Genomic DNA, 16,347 nt, shown 5'->3' with positions numbered 1-16,347 from the left:
CATGTGCCTTTGTACTGTAAAACTTACTTCTAGCACTTCTGGTGTGAACAGAAACATCTCAGAGTACTTCTGCTGAGACTTTGATATGTTAAAGAAAACAATCAACAACTAAACTGTCTGAACATACTGTATAAAGGATCCCTGAAACTCTCTCTCAGGGCTGCTGCTGCTCTCACTCTGGTAGCTGTCAGCCTGCATGCATGCATACATAATAAAGTTTTCCTTCTAGATTTATCCTGCCTCACTGCTTCGACCTCCAGCCTCAGACCCTTCTGGGGACTCTGTACCCCAGGGGAGCGAGATTTCCCCAACAGTGCTGACCTGTTGATTGAATCAAAAGCCATTTTAATGTTCATAGATGTCAGGTGAAAGTGGTGGTTAAAATCTTGGTGCAGCTTCACCAGAAGCCAGAGAGTAAGAACAGCCTACATCATTGACCAACAAAGAAACCTGATCGCTGTGTACAAACAATATCTATTAAGGAACACCTGCATCCTACCAAACAGGATATGAACAAACTGTAGTTTGCCTGGAGTTGCAACACAATCCCAGCTCAGTCCTGGCTCACGCTGGGACCGGGAGCTATCTCCGCAGCAACTCTGTATTTTCATGTCGTAAGAGCTGGTTCTTACTACATTTAAACTGCAAAGCCACAGCAGGGGTAGCTCCTGGACCCGGCAGGACTGAGGAAGCCTTCCCTTATCGACCAATCATTTAGTCAATAAAAGTGCTGGTTAGTGTTAATGCATTCCATGGAGTGCCACAGAAGATGCCTCTTGCGACTGGTTTAGACCATCAGGAAGCTGCAGTCATCAGGGCATTTAATTGTTCTGGGAAACTGAAATTAACAGTAACATCACTAGTGGCTGAACTAATGGTTATCAGATCTGCCTACCTAAGTTTCCTGGGCCAAGTTGATGCTTCCATGATCATTACTGCGAGGTGTTTCCTAAGCTCTCTCAAAACCCTGTGAGTTAAAGGGGTTGATGGGTAGTCATACATTACCCTCAAGGATCCTGGGATGAGGAAAACTACTGCTTCTGATTCAGGGCTCAGACCTTCTCTGGAACAGAAATTGACACTTTGCCTCTAACAAGTCCACGAGTGGGAGACTTCACTGGTGGAAGTGTTCTGTATGATGGAATCCCTGACTGAACAGCTGAGAGCTCATGAGAACTATCTGCTTAGAGATCTACTAGGGTGTCAGATTTTGGCAGAGCACAGCTACTAAGTTGATACAATAGACTAATGTGCCAATTCACAATCGAGAAAGAGAATCAAGTTGCTGCTTGTTCATGTAGAATATTGCTTGACAGGTCTTGGTATTATGACCATCAAAGCTACACAGGTTAATCAAATAGCTCTAGAACTTTCATGTGTAGCAAGGGTTAAGTCTCCTTGAGTGTCCAAGTCTTGAGTTTGATTTGGTCTTACTGAATTCTCTGCATGATTCACGGACAGCAGTGAAATTAACAAGGGGCTTAAGCCAACAAATTTTGCAGACAACTTTTTTGGAATGAAATTAATGTGATATTTGTGGTACCAGCTACTTTAAAATTCTGGTAACAAAGCATGCCAGTGTCTCAGTTCAAAACATTTTCTTATATAAATAAAGTTTTGGTACATGATGACAGAGTGACATCATCATGTCACTGCTTCCCACAGCCCTCCCCCTCCCCCATCTCCCTCCCCAGTGCTGAGGGCTCTGGCCTCCCTGGAGCTGGAATGGGCAGCAGCCATGTAGCTTCCCCAGTTTACCAGGCACTCCAGGGGTAGCAGCCACGAAGCCTCCACCATCGTAAGGGGAAGGGGGCCAGGAACCATGCACTCTCTCACCTCGTGGGTGGGGGCGGGGGGAGGAATGTAGGAGCTGCAAGGCTTCCACTCTCGCAGTCGGAGGCATGGCTAGACCTCAGCTCCCCCCCCCCCCCCCCCCAGCAGGCAGAGGTGGAGGAGAGAAGAGAAGGAGCAGCCTTGAACCCTCCCCAGAAGCCGGAGGGTGAAGGAAGAGCTGGAGTCAGGGTTGCCTCGATCTCAGGGCTTCCCTGGAAACCAGGGGCAGAGCTGGGTCCAGCACAGCTTCAGCCCAACCCCCCGGCAGCCGGAGGAAGTGAGGCAGGCCAGCTGCAGCCTTGGCCCAACCCAACCTCCCCCCCTCTCCGCTCCCCGCCCCCCCCCCCCCAACAGCCAGGGGGAGGGGCTCGAAAGAAGAGCTGGGGCTGGCCTGGCCTCCAGGGGTTCTAGTGGCCAGGAGAAAGAAAGCTGCTTGCCCCCAGAGGCTGAGTTGGCAAGCAGAGAGAGCAGGGGACACTGCCCCCCTAGTCTTTTAAAAGAAGAATGAACAGTTCTTCCCTGCTCATGTTTTTGTTTCTTCAACAGGGAAGAGTGGGCAGGTCTAAGACAAACATGCTGAGCACATTCTGTCAGGAAGGACAGACAGGGAAAAAAGGGAGGAGGGGTTGCCTTGTATATTAAAAATGTACACACTTGGACTGAAGTGGAGATGAATGTAGGAGATAGCTGTGTAGAGAGTCTCTGGGTTAAGCTAAAAGGGGTAAAAAACGAAGGTGATATCATGCTAGGAGTCTACTACAGGCCACCTAGCCAGGTGGAAGAAGTGGATGAGGCCTTTTTTAAACAATTAACAAAACTATCCAAAGCCCAAGATTTGGTGGTGATATGGGACTTCAACTATCCAGACATATGTTGGGAAACTAACACAGCGGGGCACAGGCTATCCAATAAGTTTCTGGACTGCATTGGAGACAACTTTCTGTTTCAGAAGGTTGAAAAAGCTACCAGAGGAGAAGCTGTTCTGGATTTGGTTTTAACAAATAGGGAGGAACTAGTTGAGAACTTGAAAGTGGAAGACAGTATAGGGGACAGTGATCACAAAATAATAGAGTTCATGATCTTAAGGAAAGGTAAAAGGGAGACCAGCACAATTGAGGTAATGGATTTCAGGAAGGCAGATTTTGATAAGCTCAGAGAACTTGTAGGTAAGGTCCCATGGGAAGCAAGACTGAAGGGAAAAACAACTGAGGAGAGTTGGAAGTATTTCAAAGGGACGTTGTTAAGGGCCCAAAAGCAAACAATTCCGCTGTGTAGGAAAGATAGAAAATATGGCAAAAGACCAGCTTGGCTTAACAAGGAGATCTTGCACGATCTCAAAATAAAAAAGGAGTCATATAAAAAATGGAAACTAGGACAACTAACAAAGGATGAATATAGGCAAGCAACACGGGAATGCAGGGGCAAAATTAGAAAGGCAAAGGCACAAAATGAGATCAAACTAGCTACAGGCATAAAGGGAAACAAGAAGACCTTTTATAAATACATTAAAAGCAAGAGGAAGACCAAGGACAGGGTAGGCCCACTGCTTAGTGAGGAGGGAGAAGCAGTAACAGGGAACTTGGAAATGGCGGAGATGCTCAATGACTTCTTTGTTTCGGTCTTCACCGAGAAGTCTGGAGGTGTGCCTAACGTAGTGAATACAAGCAGAGAGAGGGTAAGTTTAGAAGATAGGATACACAAAGACCAAGTTAAAAATCACTTAGGAAAGTTAGATGTCAGCAAGTCACCAGGTCCTGATGAAACGCATCCCAGGATACTCAAGGAGCTGATAGAGGAGGTATCTGAGCCTTTAGCTATGATCTTTGAAAAATCATGGCAGACAGGGGAGATTCCAGAAGACTGGAAAAGGGCAAATATTGTGCCCATCTATAAAAAGGGGAATAAGAACAACCCAGGAAACTACAGACCGGGTCAGTTAAACGTCTGTCCCAGGGAAGATAATGGAGCAGGTAATTAAGGAAAATCATATGCAAACACTTGGAAGGTAATAAAGTGATAGGGAATAGCCAGCATGGGTTTGTGAAGAACAAGTCATGCCAAACTAATCTGATAGCTTTCTTTGATAGGATAACGAGCCTTGTGGATAAGGGAGAAGCGGTGGATGTCATCTACCTAGACTTTAGTAAGGCATTTCATACGGTCTCGCATGATATTCTTATTGATAAACTAGGCAAATATAACTTAGATAGGGCCACGATAAGGTGGGTGCATAATTGGCTGGATAACCGTAGTCAGAGAGTTGTTAACAACGGTGCTAAATCCTGCTGGAAAGGGATAACAAGTGGAGTTCCTCAAGGGTCTGTTTTGGGACCCGTACTGTTCAATATCTTCATTAATGATGTAGATATTGGGATAGAGAGTACGCTTATTAAGTTTGCAGATGATACCAAACTGGGTGGGGTTGCAACTTCTTTGGAGGATAGGGACATAATTCAAAATGACCTTAGCAAGTTAGAGAAATGGTCAGAGGTAAAAAGGATGAGGTTTAATAAAGAGAAATGCAAAGTGCTCCACTTAGGAAGGAACAATCAGTTCCATACATACAAGATGGGAAGCGACTGTCTAGGAAGGAGCATGGCGGAAAGGGATCTAGGGGTCATAGTGGACCACAAGTTGAATATGAGTCAGTGTGATGCTGTTGCAAAAAAAGCAAATATGATTCTAGGTTGTATCAACAGGTGTGTTGTAAGCAAAACTCGTGAAGCCATTCTGCCGCTCTACTCTGCACTAGTTAGGCCTCAGCTGGAGCACTGTGTCCAGTTTTGGGCGCCACATTTCAAGAAAGATGTGGAGAAATTGGAAAGGGTACAGAGAAGAGCGACAAGAATGATTAAAGGTTTAGAGAACATGACCTATGAAGCCAGGCTTCAGGAACTGGGCTTGTTTAGTTTGGAAAAAAGATTAAGGGGGGACATGATAGCGGTTTTCAAATATCTAAAAGGGTGTCACAAGGAGGAAGGAGAAAATTTGTTCCTCTTGGTTTATGAGGACAGGACAAGGAGTAATGGGCTTAAAGTGCTGCAGGGGAGGTTTAGATTGGACATTAGGAAAAAATTCCTAACTGTCAGGGTGGTCAAATATCGGAATAAATTGCCAAGGGAGGTGGTGGAATCTCCCTCTCTGGAGATATTTAAGAACAGGTTGGATAGACATCTGTCAGGGATGGTGTAGACGGAGCTTGGTCCTGCCTTGAGGGTGGGGGGCTGGACTCGATGACCTCTTGAGGTCCCTTCCAGTCCTATGATTCTATGATTTCTCAGGCTCTTCCCAAGGCTGAGAGGGGCTGTTCTGTGGCATCCTCTTCAGCAGCAGCATTGGAATGAGACAAACCAGCTTACACATTCCTCCCCAGGACTTGTAGAGGGCTTCCACTGCTTCCCTTCTGCACAACAGCAGCCTCTACTCCATGAGACCCTTGGAGAATCATTTTCCAGGAATCACTACTTTCCAGCTTCCATCTCAGTGAGCTCTTAATATGCCTGGTGTCAGAAGTGGGGTAAACCCCTCCCTCACCTGTACCTGTGCACATGCACATATTTGTGCCTCCTCCCATCTGGTAGCAAGATCCACCCCTTATGCAACTGGTTGTTTCCTGGAGAAACTGAAGGCTGCCACCCTTTATGTCTTGAAGTCTTTCTGGTGGAAATGGCTGCAAGGAGAAAGGAGGCATGCTTAATGCAGGACTTCCTTCTCTGTACTGATGGAGGATTCCACCCTCACACATCAGCCTTTCTTCCTTCTTTTGCAGTCCATGGTAGCAGTAGAAATGAAAAGGGAAGCATCTTTCCTGACCTGACTGTTCAAGATTCATCCTCAGACCCCATGGAGCAGTCTAGGGTTGTTCTGTATACCTCATTTAGTGCTGGATTCACTCCAAACCCTTAGAAAAATATTTGGGCATAAAAGGGCATGCCCCCATCTCTCCCCAATGCCATCTGTTTGTGGAAATGAAGAGGAACTTCACATATCAACCCAGTGCAGAGGCTCAGGAAGCAAAAAAGGTATTTCTCCTGGCTGTCCATTGCTTCCTGGTGCCATACAGAGATTCTGGGAGGAGACCCTCTTCTGCTCTTAAAATGCAGAAACAGGAACTCTAGTGCCTGCAGAAAATTGTGCATGTAATCCCATCCAGACCAGGACCAAAAGTGATGTCTCAAGTACTTTGCATGCTCTTTTGTCTTCATGTTAACAACAAGAATAATAGAGAAGCCAACTACAGGTTGAACCTCTTTGGTCTGGCACTGTCGGGATCGGATTGGTCCCAAACAAGAGAATTTGCTAGAATAGGCAATGTGTCCCTTGTCACCTGTCCCAAGCCAGCCGGCCTCTTGCCTCTGGAACCCTACCCCATCTGGGCAGTCTGTCCTGCTACTGCTGCTGCCCCCCCATCCCTGGGCTGCCATGGGTGGCTGGGGTTCTCTGGCCCCTCCCCTTAGTCCCGCAATGCTGCAGATGGCCAGGATTCCCTGGCTCCGTGCTGCCGCAGGCATCTAGAATTCTCCAGCCGCCAGTTTTGCACTGCTATGGATGGCCAGATTTCTTCCACCTCAGCCCCACACTGCACAGGCAGCTAAGGTTCTCTGTCCCCACACTGCTGCATGCTAGTGGGCGTCGCCAGCCCCATGTCCCACGCTGTCATGGGAGGCCAGGTTCTCTGGCTTTGTGCTGTCGCATAATGCTGGGCTTCTCTATTCCCCAGCCCTGTGCTGCTGCTGGCAGCCAAGCTTCGCCAGCCCCACACTGCCATGGGTTGCTGGGTTCTATGTCCCCAGCACTACTGTGGAGCTCCGGCCCAGCCCCTTTGTCCCCAGCCCTGGCTGGGCTGCTTGCCCTCCTGCCATTAGGCTCCCAGGCTCTCTGGTCCAGGAGCACCCATGGTCCTGCTGGATCATGGATATTGCCAGAACAGAGAGTGCCAGTTTTCAGAGGTGCAACCTGTATACACAAAGTGCTGTCAAATGCATAAACACACACTGAAAAAGGAGATGTTTGCTGGCTTTCCAGTAATGGTAATCTTATATGCTGCAAACAATTTTTTGGAAGCTCAGGCTGATCATGGTCCCTCAAGTTTCTAGCAGCACTATGAGCTGAAAAGGCGGTGAACTTTACAAAGTAAGCTCAAGATTTAACTTCCTAAGTTAAAAAGTAGTTCCAATGTCTGTTCTACTTTGACAAGCAGCAATGCAAAAGTGACAAGAGTTGGATCAATTTCACTGCTGCACTTCCAACCCCTGTGGATATCTGTGAAAGGCGAGTATGTCAATTTTATGCTGTGTAAAATCACTGCCCAATAAGACTTGAGCACTTCTGTTTTCAAAATATAATGCTCACCCTCTCTGACTTTGTTTGCAACTTGATTGATATACAAACTGATTCCAATTTTAGCAATCTATCATCTGCCTTACTTGTAGACAATTCCAAATCTGAGGTTTGATATCATTCAACAGAGGCCTCTCTTCTTCACTAGAAGTGGTCATGAACTACCATACATGTAAACCAACAGATACACATTAAAATCCGGATTTACTGGAATGGATACTTTCAGGACTGTTTAATTATAAGCATTATGCTTAAATTAAAAAAAGCCAAAAATAAATTATGTCTAAACAAATGGGTACGAAATATGAAACAGTAATCCTATGCAAATGCTTACCATTTGGTGGGTCTCGTCTTTTTTCTGTTAAAAAGATAAAACAGAAGTTTTTATTCAAAAGGTTAAACTGAACTCTTCAACATTACACACATCTCTAACTTGTAGTTTTACAAGTTATATATGCTTCCTACATCTGAATTTTATTCTTCTAGTAATATACAAATTACCGCAATAGGCATTTTTATTTATTTTAGCAGTCAGACTTTTCATCTCAGAACAGAGGGAAAATACTAAATTTAATCTATTGTATAAACTGAAATCTGAAACACAAAGTTTGGCACAACAGATCAGTGAAATCATTTCTACATCACAAAAGCCTCCCATCTGTAAAAGTTTGAAGTTGGGACTTCTCATTCTTACAAGGGCTGCAGATTATATGCCAAAGAAAGCCTAATCATCACAGCAAAATTAGAAGTCACAAAACTACAGAACCCACAATAAGAAAACAATCAGGTGTTTGAACAGTTTAAATTGAGGACTGTGCGAAATTAGGTAACTTATTTTTCCAGTTGAAAATTTGATTCAGTCCAATTTGAGGCCTTTACAACATTTTTGTACAGTGAAGTGTTCACATAATGGCAGTTTTCAAATGAAAAATAAAAGTGTTTTGATGCAATGACTGTTGAAGCAGAACTTCAAAAGAGAATGTATTATACTGTCTACTGCAGAGGTGGGGAACATACAGTCTGGGGGCTGCATCAAGCCCCTGGCTTACCTGGATCTGGGCTCTGAGCCTCAGGGCTCCCATGCTGGTGCTCTAGTCCTGCGGCCCCACCATGGGCCTGGAGCACCAGCATTCTACCTCCCATCCAGATCCCCCACTCCTGCACTCCCCTATTCAACACTAACTCCAATTCCCACTCCACTCCTGCACCCTCCCTCCCAGACCTCACACTCCAGGTCTGCTTCCCAGCAGTCCCTCTCACATACTGAATCCCTCATTTTTGGCCCCACTCCAGAGCCTAGGTGGGCCCACAAAATCAATTACCCCGCCCCCCTAGGCTGTGTGCGAGGAGAATGTAGACTTTGCTTCTCAGTTGGGGGCCACGTCAATTATGTGGTTTTGGTCTGTGTGACGGCGCGTTGGGGGTTCCCCGTCTCCTGCACCCCGAAATGGCACAAACAGACTGCACCAGCCAGTGGAATTGAGGGTGGTTTATTGCTCCTCCAGCACAGCGCAGCACAGATGTAATCTGGTTACAGGAACTGGGCTAGGATGCCTCAGGCCCCCTTGAGATGGGGGAGACTGGGCCCCTAAACTCCAGCCCCTTCCCCTAGGCTCTCCTCCATGCCCTCCGACAGCCAGCAACCAACTCACTAACTTCCAGCCCTGCCCCCCAGCCAAGGCAGCATTCCACCTTCCTTTGTTCCTCTCCATGGGGGGTGTCTGGCCACTGGTTTGCATAGTGACTCTTCCTGTTTTGCTGGGTCGTGGTCCCCACGACAGCCAGTGGGGGTTACCCCAGAGCCAGCAGCATAGAAACCAGCCAGGTACCCCCACTACGTCACAGTTCTCCCCCCTCCGAGAGCGAACTGAGCAGGGTCACTCCACTCGTGACCTAGGGAAGTTCGGGTCCTCTGCGTGGGAACCCGCCCTGGGGACATGGGTGCTCCCCTTGACTCGGGCCGGCCGTGGCGAGGCCCCACATGAATTGGCTTCCCTCTGTCCACTCGCCGCCCCGCTCCAGGGCGACTGGCACAGGCCTGTCCTCGGGGGTCACACCCACCCTTCCACTGGCCTTGATCTCTGGCCAGGGTCTCTCGGGCCGGGGCCATGAGCCCAGCGAGCCTTCTCTGGACAGCCAGGGCGGCTTCCACCCCCGATGCTCCATCCAGGGAGGACTTCCCCTCCCATAACTCTCTCAGCAAGCCCAGAGGGTCCTCTATCTGGGGTAGAGACCCCCAAGCCGCTTTCCTCCTGTCTTGGGCCTTCCCGCCCCTCTGGCAGGAGTCACAGGACCGGCAGTACCGCTGCACGGCTGTAAAGATTCCCGGCCAATAGAAGTGCTGGAGCAGCCTCAGCCGGGTGCTCCGGATCCCCCGGTGGCCCCCAACGGGGGAATCGTGGGCCAAATACAGCAGCTTGAGGCGATACTTTCGGGGGACGACCAGCTGCCGCTCTACCCTCCATGCCCTCGCCTTCCTGGGGGGGAGCCACTCACGGAACAGGAGCCCACGCTCCCGCAGGAATCTCTCCTGGCCACCTCTCCCCCGGGGCTGAGCTGCATGGAGGCCAGCCTGGTCCCTCAGCCTCTGCAAGGAGGGGTCTGCCTGCACCTCAGCCTGGAATTCAGCTGCTGAGGCAGGGATCGGGACCTGTCCCCCACCTTTGCCTAGGTCCGGAGTCCCAGCCTGGCTGGACCCCGTGTCCACTGGGATGGGACCCTGAGGACGCTGCCAGGAATCCTTCCCTGGACCCACGTTGTCAGCCCCCCGCTGGCTCTGGCTCCAGGTAGTGACTAGAGCCCGCTGGGATTCATGGGGCCACTCCTCTAGGTCATTCCCCATCAGCACCTCGGTGGGCAAGTGCGGGTGCACCCCCACTTCCTTGAGGCCTTCCTTCGCCCCCCATTTCAGATGCACCCGGGCTACAGGCACCTTAAACGGGGACCCATCTATGCCCTTCAGGGTCAGCTGCGCGTGGGGTAGTATCCGCTCCGGGGCCACTATGTCGGATCGGGCCAGAGTCACCTCCGCCCCCGTGTCCCAGAAGCCCGTCACCTTCCTACCATCCACCTCCAGGGGTATGAGGCCCTCGCTCCGCAGGGGCCGTCCTGTCCCCACCCGGTACACGGAGAAATCCGCCTCCTGAGAATCAGACCTCCCAGGGGAGGTGCACAGAGCATCCTTCCCCTCTCTCTGAGCTGAGGTTTGCCTGCCAGCCCCTGCCTCTGGGGCAGCCTGCCCTTCCTCCCGCCCCAGCCAGTTAACCCTGGAAAGTCCCCGGTCCTGGGACCTGGTGCACTGAGCCCTCTTGTGGCCTTTTTGCCCACAGCGCTGGCAAGTTAGGCTTTGGGCTGTCTCTGTCCAGGCCCTGGCTGGTTCTCTGGGGCGCAGACGACCTGTTCCTTGGTCTCGCCCCGTAGTTGACTCCCTCCGTCGCTCAGCCGAGATCCGGTCTCTGCGCGGTTCCCTCTCTCTCCGGGGCTCCCGTTCACACCCGGACCGGCTCTCCGTGAACTCATCCGCCAGTCTCCCGGCCTCCTGGGGGTTCTCTGGTCTCCGGTCCTTGAGCCACAGCCTCAGTTTGGGTGGGCACGCTTCATAGAACTGCTCCATCATGACCAGCTTGAGCAGCTCCTCTGCGGTCTGGGCTCCGACTCCAGACACCCACTTGCGGCCGTATTGCGCCAGGCGGGAGGCCAGGTCCACATAGGTCTCCCGTGGCCCTTTCTGTACCCCCCGGAACTTCTTCCTGTACATCTCGGGGGTCAGCCCGAACTTGTGCAGCAGGGCCTCCTTGACTCGGTTGTAATCCCCTGGCTGTAGGTCCTCCAGCTGACTGAGCACTCCGGCCGCCTCCTGGCTCAGTGCGGGGATGAGCTCCTGCAGCCAGTCAGCTGGGGGAACCCGTTGCAGTCCACAGGCCCTCTCAAAGGCACTGAGGAACCCGTCTATGTCACCCATGTCCTTCAATTGGGCCACCACGAGCCTCTCCAAGCGTCTGGCAGTCCTGGGACCCTGGGGCCCATCCGCACTTGGCGCAGCCGGTGCCCCGCCGGTTCTCCGCTCTGCCATGGCCAGCTCATGCTGCCGCTGCCTCTCTCGGTCCTGGCGCTCCTTCTCTCGATCTTGGCGCTCCCTCTCTCGGTCCTGGCGGTCCCTCTCTCGGTCCTCTACTTCCAATTCCCTGATCCGCAGCTGGATCTCCAGCCGCCGCAGCTCCGCTGGGCTGGCCCCTGCCCTAGATGGGCTACGGCTTGCAGGCCTCCCGGGAGACGCTGTCTCATCTCTCCGTTGGGTTCCAGCGCTCCTCCCCCTCTCTGAGCCTGACACACTCTCAGGGGGGGTCTGGCTGCTTCCCCTGGGGACAAGATCCTGGCCCTGTGGCTGGTCATTATCTTCCAGCTGGGCAATCAGCTGGGCCTTGGTTGCTTTCTGCACAGGCAAGCCCCTCTCTCTGCACAGCCCCACCAGCTCTGCCTTCAAGAGTCGGGCGTAGGCCATCTGCCCGCTGGGCCCCTCGGTGCAGACTCACCAGTCTAGTGCTGCAGCGCCCCACGATTCCCAGGAACCGCTTCGCTCTGTCTCCAGCACGCCTGGCTCCAGGGCTCTTGCTTCTACAGCGCCTTGTCGCTCACCGCTGGAAGCTCCATCCACGGGGTGCAGTGCATCCCACTTCTGACACCAGTGTGACGGCGCGTTGGGGGTTCCCCGTCTCCTGCACCCCGAAATGGCACAAACAGACTGCACCAGCCAGTGGAATTGAGGGTGGTTTATTGCTCCTCCAGCACAGCGCAGCACAGATGTAATCTGGTTACAGGAACTGGGCTAGGATGCCTCAGGCCCCCTTGAGATGGGGGAGACTGGGCCCCTAAACTCCAGCCCCTTCCCCTAGGCTCTCCTCCATGCCCTCCGACAGCCAGCAACCAACTCACTAACTTCCAGCCCTGCCCCCCAGCCAAGGCAGCATTCCACCTTCCTTTGTTCCTCTCCATGGGGGGTGTCTGGCCACTGGTTTGCATAGTGACTCTTCCTGTTTTGCTGGGTCGTGGTCCCCACGACAGCCAGTGGGGGTTACCCCAGAGCCAGCAGCATAGAAACCAGCCAGGTACCCCCACTACGTCACAGTCTGCTTCTCACTTTTGTGCAGCCCTCAACTTATTTCTGTGGGTCAGCAGCCCTCAACTCAAAAAATGTTCCTCAGCCCTGCTCTAAAGTCCTCTCTGAACAGGCACCATGTAACTTCAGTCATCCTATATGTGAAACAAGTCTCAATCTGAAGCACTTTTATATCACTTTCCATCAGTAGATCTCTCAGCACTTTACAAACGAGGTATCATCCCCATTTTTTAGATGGAGAAAGAGAGAGGTGCAGCAACTGGCCTCAGCAATGCAAGTCCTCCAAGACACATTCTGGTGCTCTACCTGCTAGGAAACACTTTCCCTCTCCCCCAATGCAAAAAAAAAAAAAAAAAAAAAAATAGAGACATTTTCTAATTTAATTGCAAGTATTTCATATAGGTCTAAAGCTGAACAAGCCAATACAGTCAACTTGGCCATCAACCCTCAGCTTTATCTGGCAGGCAGAGGGTCAGCTATGATGTTTAACTCTACCACTGAAGATGGCTTTCCCTGAAACAGTATTTTTCTCTTCATCCATATGCACTCTTCTGTTTATAAATACTTTGAGAGCGACATAGTTGGGATCAACTCATTTCTTTTTTTAGAATTAAAATAGGCAGCTTTCAGATTTACTGCATTGCACTAATGGATACGTGTTTTTATTCTTCAATATTAATTTTCTTATCTGCCTGCCTAGTGCAGCAGGCAGCTAAGTTTCAGATTTAAAATTAGCTATCTAAAGGAAGCAACCTTGTTGTTAAAGGCACTGAGCAACCACACTACAAATGAACTCAACAGAAGCAACACATACTCAGCATTTTTGATTAAATATGGATTAAAGATGACTAACTTCTTCAAAGCAGAGTGCTTAATTACAATTTTCATGGCTACCTATTTTCCAGTAAGACAACTGAAGTTCATCATAAAAGCTCTGGTGAGTAGCAACAGGATGGCAGGGAAAGTGGCAGCTTTCCTCTTGAAGATGTTCAAAGAAAAGTTGCCAGCTGTTACTCTGTTTTTAAGATGACTTTATGGACTTGTATTGGGAGCGGTGGTAAGACATCTAGTTCTGTTATTTCAGAATTTAAAGTGAGGGCAGGTAAGGATATTTTTCTGGGGAGGAAGGGGAAAAAAGGCTGACAAGAAGTGAAGGGCACAGATGCAGGTCTGCAAGACCTACAGCATTTTGAACAAAAAAACCCTAACCCTATAAACCAATACTACTTGAGGATGGAGTGGAAGATAGGAGAATCTTTGCTTCTATTTCCTTTTGTTTTATCCATTTAGCTACATAGGCTCAAGACTTTTTGGGGAGTTCTCAATTGTGCTCACTTCGGGGTCAATCAGTCATGCACTGCCAAAAGCCTCTAGTCATCCCATCAAAGTATGTTTGGTAATCAATATTTTTTCTATCTCCCCTCGTTTTAATTCTCTCCTTCCTTCACCTAAGATTCTCTTTCTATTCATCTATTCCTCCTCCAATTCAATTTCTTCCGCCTCTTGTTTACTATCCAGTCAATCCTTCCCTCTTTTCCTGGTTTGCCTTCATCCAGCCCTGCCAGACCATTCTGTTACACACTGTACTTTCCCCTTTCAAGAACACCATGGGCATCTCTATTTTAGCCTTGCCAGAGGAGCTCCTCAGACACTTCAGTTGTTGCTGCTGCCTCTGGGCACCTCTGTTCAAGAATCAGTGTCCTTATCTATCAGCACATCTGAAAGGGATTGGAGGAGAAAAAAAATGGAAGAACAGGAAGCTGCTGTTTGCTTTTCTTGCTATCTGGAAACCAGACACCAAACATTTTATGTGACAGCCTTAGCTCCAAGACCTAGTTCACATTATTACAGAATGGTTCTACCCAGCCCCTTCTGATGATGAAAAGCCCCAAGAGACACGTGGAAACATTCACATTAGCCCTATGACACAGTTAGAGCCTGCCTATGACCCCTTGCTAATATGTCAGGTGGCTCCTGTTTCGGGTGAAGTTTTTTCTGAGAGAGATTCTAGAGTGGTAGGATTCTTGTAAAAAGATTAACCGTCTAATGTTTGACATTATCAAGGTAATTTCTTGGGAGCATAGAGTATCTCCCATTACCAAGATTGCTCAATTTTTATAACTATTCTAATACTATGTGTGGAGACAACACTAGAATACATTATTTCTACATCTGATGAATCAAGGTTGAGACTCGTAAGAAGCCTTACATAAGCATATCAATTTGCTAACTGAGCTCAGCTATTCAGTCCTCAGATATACCCACAATTAGATAAAATCCTATCTGGGATATATAAATGCAGAACTCCATCTGGTGGCTTAATCAAAGAACTTCATGGAGTTCTGTGCATGAAAGAAAAAAACCCTAGAAATGATTATAAAGGACAGAAATCAACTGAGAACTATATAATTAACTAGCTGTTTCTTTATTATTTAACTTTTTAAATTAATACAGTAATTTTACAAAAAAGATGAATAAGTCTGTTATTATGGTGCATAAAACACGATGTTCAAGCACACAAAGCAATACAGGTTAAAAATGGCATGCTTGTTGTAAAGTACAAGTGTATTTACATAAAAGAATATATTTAATTAAAACTGGAATGTTATTTTTAAGAAATCATTTTCCCCTGTATTTCTAAAGAAATGTTACCATGGCCAACACCATGCAGAAGACATGACTACAGTCATGAACTTTTAGTGCTTTAAAACTTGGCTTTGCTAGTAGTAGTACCTTTAGGAGAGTAAAACTTCAGGCTTGTGAAAACTGGAAGACTGATAGCCTTGGAGAATGTATTTTCTTAATGAGCAGTTAAAGCACAGAAACCATTCTTGCATGCTTTCATTATTGTTCTTCACTAACAGGTTCCAACTTTGTACAGACAAAAATCTCAGAGATAAAGGGCAAGATTCTCAAAGGGACTTAAGTGTTTTGATGCCAAGTGTTACAATGCCTTGATAATCACAGGTGCCTAGATAATCACAGGAAACACACAGCCCTTCACAAAGGCTGAATTAGGTACATGGACTTCCTATAAAATGCATGAGTTGGGACAGGTACCATGGATAGTGATTCACAAAAGCCAGCATAGTCAGAGGGGAGCCACTTAAGCTAGAAATGGGAGATGCCAACGAAATGGGTGTGTTCTAATCTTAGTCTCCTTGAGACAGGTGCTCATTTCTACCAGTGATTCACAGCTGGGAACCTCTCTTCTGGAGTCAGGAGGCAAAAACACCCAAGATGTTTGTTGTGAAAAGCAACTAGAAGCCTGACTCACTTCGCATAAAATAGGAGGGTGAGGGTGCCCATATTATCATTTTTACCTCATTATTTGTTTATAATTAGCAATAAAAGAGTCAGAATTATTAGGCACATGCTTGTGTGAAAATAACTCTGGAGCGTAGTTTAAGATGCAGGCCAGACCCCTTGCTCCAAATTCTCTCTCTGCCTTAGACAGAGGGGATTGAACCTGGGTGTCAACCACACTCCAAGTGAGTGTTCTAACTGCAAAAGCTGGAAGTAGATAGGGGCACCACCACCATCTCCTTCAGTCAGACTCTGAATGGGACCCAACCTGATAAATGGCTTCTGAGCACACTGTGCACACAAGATTGACATCCACTAATGATGTTAAGCAGTTAATTAGGTAACCATGTAATTGTTAAATATCTTAATGGTTACACACTACAGGCTCCTAGGGACCAGGACCGGCAGCCAGCCAACCCTAACCCTAACCCAGCCCCACTCCCAGGAGCCAGCCGCACTGTGGGCTCTGCAGTATAACCTTTATACTGCAGATACCGCAGCACACGGCGACAGCTGGCTCCCCAGGCATTTGTGCGCACTGGAAGCTAGCTTTTAAGCAGGCTCCTGGCATGCATCGGGTCCTGCCTACTGTCCCACTCTCGGTGGGGAGGGGGCTGCAGCTGGCTTCCCAGGAACTGGCCAGCGCCAGGAGCTGGCATGTAACCGCTAAGGCAATAGATAAGCTCATGCTTATTGGTTAACCGTTTAGCCGGTTGTGCTGTTTTATCCTTAGTGTCCTCCCACCTATTTTC

The 16,347-nt window shown here is 48.7% G+C and overlaps 1 protein-coding gene across 4 annotated transcripts in view; it reads right to left on the bottom strand.

Moving 5' to 3' along the window:
- Positions 1 to 16,347, bottom strand: part of WASL (WASP like actin nucleation promoting factor) — an 80,024-nt gene that overhangs the window by 37,233 nt on the left and 26,444 nt on the right. For all 4 annotated transcript variants that reach the window (XM_075928545.1, XM_075928532.1, XM_075928536.1 and 1 more), the window contains exon 5: positions 7,508 to 7,531. In XM_075928545.1, the coding sequence (XP_075784660.1) occupies positions 7,508 to 7,531 (24 nt within the window). The remainder of the gene's footprint in view (positions 1 to 7,507; positions 7,532 to 16,347) is intronic.

Source organism: Pelodiscus sinensis, chromosome 1 (assembly GCF_049634645.1).
Source record: "Pelodiscus sinensis isolate JC-2024 chromosome 1, ASM4963464v1, whole genome shotgun sequence".
NCBI lineage: Eukaryota > Metazoa > Chordata > Testudines > Trionychidae > Pelodiscus > Pelodiscus sinensis.
This window is presented reverse-complemented; position numbering and strand designations above follow the sequence as displayed.